This window comes from Cebus imitator, unplaced genomic scaffold (assembly GCF_001604975.1).
Source record: "Cebus imitator isolate Cc_AM_T3 unplaced genomic scaffold, Cebus_imitator-1.0 Scaffold205, whole genome shotgun sequence".
In the NCBI taxonomy this organism is placed as follows: Eukaryota; Metazoa; Chordata; class Mammalia; order Primates; family Cebidae; genus Cebus; species Cebus imitator.
This window is the reverse complement of record NW_016107520.1, coordinates 827,932-834,315: the sequence shown is the minus strand read 5'-3', so window position 1 is coordinate 834,315 and position 6,384 is coordinate 827,932. Positions and strand designations below refer to the sequence as shown.

General features: G+C 40.0%; 1 protein-coding gene across 1 annotated transcript in view; it reads right to left on the bottom strand.

Moving 5' to 3' along the window:
• The window catches only part of CPLANE1 (ciliogenesis and planar polarity effector 1), a 160,689-nt gene that overhangs the window by 3,298 nt on the left and 151,007 nt on the right, over positions 1–6,384 (bottom strand). The window contains exon 49 of the mRNA XM_037745599.1: positions 3,170–3,259. Within this exon, the coding sequence (XP_037601527.1) occupies positions 3,170–3,259 (90 nt within the window). The remainder of the gene's footprint in view (positions 1–3,169; positions 3,260–6,384) is intronic.

The window sequence follows — 6,384 nt, the reverse complement described above, 5'->3', positions numbered from 1 at the left end:
CACAGAGTATTTTGAAATGACACTGAAAGTTCCATGTTAAAATAATCATTTCAGTAAATAAGGAACACATTTTGAAAAACCTTATAAAGGAAAAAAAATCCACGAGCAGATGACAGGAATATATTATGTGAACAAACACTGTGATAAAAAAGAAAACAGCCGTTAAAACAGAAAAAGTGAGACTGAAAGAGAAACCAACAAGTGGTTAAGCAACATAACCACATAGTAGGCTTCCTCTTCAAAGTTGATGGGAATGAGTGGAGGTGGGGCACTGGAGTTATTCCTTCAACTATTCACAATATGACTAGAGATCAGCAAAGACTACAAACATCAACTAATCCCAACCACGTCTTGGCTACAATTAATTTGGTATCTAGACATCAACACTCTTGTTTTTTGAAGCGAACATAACTATTGCCATCTAGAAAGAATGACAAAATCAAACCACAACCTAGTCTGCTAAAATTACAGTTAAGAGTCTTAAATTTTAGGATAAATCTTCACCTGTGGGGTATTACAAACCTTGACAGGCTATCACTGGCTTTCTCTTACCTTGCTTTACCTAGAGATGGCTTTGAAATTTCCTTCCTTTCAGACCATAATGCATTTTTCTAGGGTTTGTCTGAGATATCCCATTGGAGATAAAAAATACAATATGAGAAAAGTTGTGTGAAACTGAGCATGCATAAGGCTTTTCAAGATAAGGTGTCCTGCCCCTCTGGACAGTGAAAGCTTTCTAAAGCAAAAGGTAAGGAAAAGATCAAAAAGATACCCCACAGCAGAAAGTAGTTTGCCAAGTACACTGGCTTCCCTCAGAACTCTTTCTCTAGGACAGTGGGCACTGCCACTCAGTTTCTTTATAACATAACTCCAAACAGTGTCTACAGAGTCTAGCCTGAGAAATCTGAAACTGGATGATAAAACTAAACCTATTACCGCCATCATTCCCAAAAGAAAATCCTGCTTCTTTTCTTGCTCTACTTGTGTCAATTTGTGGGCAACAGTCTAGCTAAGCACTTAAGCTAGAAACTTGGAGTCATACACATTTCTTACTTTCAGAGGCATAGATACCATTGAACAATGAAACAAATACCGACAGCTTTCTATGGGCAAGGCCTCATACTAGAGTATAATGACTTCAAGAACACAAAACCCTGGATCTCCGGGGCTTTCAAAAACAAAACAATATAAGGGTACATGTAATTTCAACTATTTTTAGAGGCAACATCATATTTTGGGGGCATTTTATCTGTTGAACTAGACATCGCTAGGTATCTGCTATTGAGTAAACAGAAAACATTTCATAATGGACAAAAAGGAAAGACTTTGAAAGAGAGAAAGAAAAGCTAGCCTAGGACTTAGAAGCTGATGTGGTTTGGCTGTGTCCCCACCCAAATCTCATCTTGAATTGTAGCTCCCATAATTTCCATGCACTGTGAGGAAAGACCAGGTGGGAGGTAATTGAATCATGGGGGAAGTTACACTCATGCTGCTGTTCTTGTGATAGTGAGTGAGTTCTCATGAGATCTGATGATTTTATAAAGGGAGTTCCCCTGAATACACTCCCTTGCCTGCTGCCATGTAAGATGTGCCTTTGGTTTTCCTTTGCCTTTCACCATGATTGTGAGGCCTCCTCAGCCATGTGGAACTGTGAGTCCATTAAATCTCTTTCCTTTCAAATTACCCAGTCTCAGGTATGTCTTTATTAGCAGTGTGAAAACAGACTAATACACAGGCACAGGAAATGATGCTTTGAGGATTCAAACTGATCCAAATGACTAGAAGCTTGGGTTTTAAGGAAAAATACATGGGAGAAAGAGTAGAAAAAGCACCAAACAGATCTTCTAGAAAATATAGCCATTAATATTAAAAAGTTGATAGAAAAGTTTAAAAAACAGATTAGACACAGGTGAAAAGAGATGGGGTAAACTGAATGAAGGATCTGCAAAGTAATGAGTTAGCAGTAGAAAAAGAGGCATAATATCAAGCCTAGGTTAATTACTTCATATTTCTCATCATTTTTCACAATACATATAAGTTAGTGGATTTTTTTTCTTTTTTTTTGAGACATAGTCTTACTCTGTCACCAGGCTTGATCTCAGCTCACTGCAACCTCTGCCTCCCAGGTTCAAGCGATTCTCTCCTGCCTCAGCCTCCAGAGTAGCTGGGACTACAGGTATACACCACCATGCCCAGCTAAATGTTGTATTTTTAGTAGAGATGGGCTTTCACCTTGTTGGCCAGGATGGTCTTAACCTCTTGACCTCATGATCCACCTGCCTCTGCCTCCCAAAGTGCTGGGATTACAGGTGTGAGCCATCACACCCAGCCAAATTAGTGGGTTTTTAAAAAAATCATTATCCCTACCAAATTTAGTTTGTTTCTTTCAACGGGGATAACTGCACAGATTTCGTTGGATTTAATGTGAGGATCAAATGAGATAATGCACATGAGATATGAACACAATGCCTAGCATAGAGTAAGTGCTCTACTCTTGTTAGCTACTAGTGTTATTGTTTTAAGGAGATCTGAATAGGTCATTTAACTTCTCTAAGTCTGTTCTCTTAGTAAGATGTCAATAATGGTTACCCTGTTTACCTGTCAGGTTGTTACATATATCCTCACTATTATAATCTATATTTTGCAGGTGAGAAAATTAAGGATACATAAATGGGTTAGAAATTTGCCTAAGGTTACAGAGTAAGTGGTTAACTTGATTCCATAAAGCTATCCAAAGCCTTTTCTCTGAACCACTGCAGCACACAGCAACACCCTTCATTCTGAAATCTATGTTTTAAATTCTCAGTGATTTATCATTTTTTAAAATTTAGTATTAAGGGTCAGTCATGGTGGCTCACATCTATAATCTCAGGACTTTGGGAGGCCAAGGCAGCGGATCACCTGAGGTCAGGAGTTCAAGACCAGCCTGGCCAACCTAGTGAAACCCCATCTCTACTAAAAATACAAAAATTAGCCAGGCACAGTGGTGGACACCTGTAATCCTAGCTGCTGGGGAGGCAGAGTCAGGAGAAACTCTTGAGCCCAGGAGGCAGAGGTTACAGTGAGCCGAGATGGTGCCACTGCACCCCAGCCTGGGTGACAGAGTAAGACTCTGTCTCAAAAAAAAAAAAAAATTAAGCCTGAGAACTTTATATTCTTTATCCCTTACCTCTTTGGAAGATAACTGGAGACTGCATAACTTTTCTTACTACTGCTTTGGCTCTACCAGCTTTTTTCTGTATGGTGAAAGTGGCAGTTCCTGTACAGACAAACACTATTCACCTTATTTGAGGACAGAAACCTTCTCCTGATCAGCTCTGAACCTGCTCACCAAGCCCTACTCACAGTAGGGGTCCAATAAATGGTGGCTTGTTTAAACCAAGGCGGCAAATCATAAGTGCTGACAAAGGAAGGGAACATTCTGCTTTGAAGACCTGGTATCCTTCAAGCACAACCATACTCCTTTTTCAAATGGCAAATGTGTTTTGACATCTCTGGCAACTGGAGAAGCCAGGGACATAAGTCTCTTAGCAGTAAACACCTAGACAAAATGTCAAGTTAAATTTTATCAAGAGAATGATTAGTTTCTTAACTCAAAGATTAACAGCAATCATATACTGTCTATGTTATGCAAAATGTTCTCTTAATACTACAATCCTCAACAACTTTATGAGGTAGGTTTGAAAATAACTTATCTGAGGGCAAAAATCAGCAGCAGAGCTGGGACATAAAACAAGGTTTAGAGGATTTTTAACCTAGACATCTATTTCTTTATGCCTAAGATGCCTCTCAGTTACTAATTATATAATCTTTGTATTGTATTTGATAGAACTAAACACAAAACAAGCAACAATTACAAAAAATATCCCTGCCTAGCTGTGGAGGCTCATGCCTATAATTAGATCACTTTGGGAGGTTAAGTGGGAAGACAGCTTGAGCCCAGGAGTTTGAGAACAGCATGGGCAACATGGCAAGACTCTGTCCCTATGAAAAATTTAAAAATAACCCGGGTGTGCTGGTGCACACCTGTAGTCCCAGCTATTCAAGAGGCTGAGGTGGCTTACGCCATCAAGCACGGTGGCTCATGCCTATAATCCCAACACTTTGGGAGGCCAAAGCTGGCAGATGACTTGAGGCCAGGAGTTTGTGACCAGCCTGGCCAACATGGTGAAACCCTGTCTCTACTAAAAAATATAAAAGTTATTTGGGCGTAGTGGTGCCAGCCTGTACTGCCAGTTACTCCCGAGGCTGAGGCAGGAGAATCACTTGAACCCAGGGGGTAGAGGTTGCAGTGAGCTGACACTGTGCCACTGCACTCCAGTCGTGTGACAGAGCTAGACGCTGTCTCAAAAAAAAAAAAAAAAAAAAAAAAAAAAAAAGGAAGGGAAAAAAAAAAAAAAAAAAAAAAAAAAGGCTGAAGTGGGAGGCTCACCTAAGCCAGGGAGGTCAAGGTTGCAGTGAGCCATGATCACATCACTGCCCTCCCATCTGGGCAACAGAATGAGTTCCTGTGTCAAAAACAAACAAACAAACAAAAAAAGAAATAGCTCCTAACAGTATGGAAGCAGGGCTGAAGAAATTAGCCAAAAACTACATACTGCTTTACAAGACAGAAAGCAACATACAGTCAAACTCCCAAGTATATTCAGAAAAACTCTTCATTTACAAATGAATTGCAGTGAATTTTAAATATTGATTGATCCTCACCTTCCCACATGTGCAGTGACTGAACTTGGCTTATGTGAGTTTAGGTTATCTGTATCAGTGACTAGGAAAAGGCCTGGAATCATTCTTGCCTGGGTTTCCCTCCGTTCTCCCAAATACTGGGGGACCTGAAACTTTTGAATGTAGCCAGGTGAAATGGTTGGGTCTGGGTGTGACAGAGGCCACAAAAACAAGGGGAGCCACAGCCTGCTCTACTGAGGCAGAGAAGTCAGAATATCCACAAGCACTCAAGCTGTCTCTTTTATCTTTGCCTTATAAGTCTGGGGAAGCTAAGTGACAGGTTAGCTAGGACAATAACCAGATATATGGTATTATTCTCTGACATAGTATAAATACTATAATACCTGCTTATTAATATCCTTGAACCATAATTTGTTTATAAATAGCTATGCTTAGACAAAAAGCTCAATCACCTTTTTTTCCATTTATCCATTTGTTCAATGTTTGAGTATTTCATTTGTTCAATGTGAGGGATAATACAAAGATGAGTACGAGAATACTGCTGCAAAACATTTAATCTAGTATGGGGCAAGAAGTTTCTAAGTAACCTGAACAAGATGCCCGTTGTAGTTCTTCAAGAGGGACATATACATGTGAGTAAGGGCTCAAAGAACAGAAAAATAACTACTTTGGCCACCAGTATTTCTAATTTTCATAGCAACCATGCAGGTTAAATATTACCCTCAATTTAGAAATGAGAATGTAGAATTTTGAATTGATCATATCAGATTCGACGAACTAAAGAATTAAGATTAGGAATGTCTTCAAACACACAAAAGTGAGGCTTTCAAGGTATAAGGGGGCACAAAAGTATGGCATGTGGTTGGAAAACAAGCTGCTGAGCAGCACGGTTTCTATGGGGAAAGGAGTTCAAGGAGGCAGGAGAACACACAGAGGATGACTTGAAGGCAAAGCAGAGGGTCTAGATGTTTCTGCGTGGGTATGAGTGTTGCTGAGGGCTTCAGGAGTAGCAGAAGCACCTCCTCAAGCATAATCCAGCAAGGGCAGGTGAGACTAATGGAAGGACAGGCTAAGGCCACAGCAACCGTCAAAGCATAAGGTAAAAATAAAGACTTGAAATGGAACACATGTAACAGGAAGACATATTTCCATATAATTCAAGACTTTCATCAGATGTTAAGAAACCATGGCTCAGGTATTTAAAACCTTGGCAATTTTAGATATGCATCTAATAGTGGCAAACATATCAGGTATAAAATAAGATTTTTTTTTTTTTTAAAAGCATAGTTCACTATTTTGAAATTTTAGTTTTAAAAAAGCAGTATTTTCTTATTGTAATTTGTCAATCAAAAAAGCAAAGATCTGGCCAGGCATGATACCTCACACGTGTAATCTCAGCACGTGTGAGATCTGGCCGGGCATGATACCTCACATGTGTAATTTCAGCACGTGTGGGAGGCTGAGGTGGGTAGATGCTTGAGCTCAGGAGTTCAAGACCAGCCTGGGCAACACAGCAAGACCCCCATCTCTACAAAAAAACAAACAAGCAAAAATTAGATGGGCATGGTGACATACACCTATAATCCCAGCTACACAGGAGGTTGAGAAGGGAGATGGCTCTTAAGCCTAGGAGGCAAAGGCTGCAGTGAGTCAAGATCACGACACTGCACTTCAGACTGAGCAATAGACTCTGTCTCA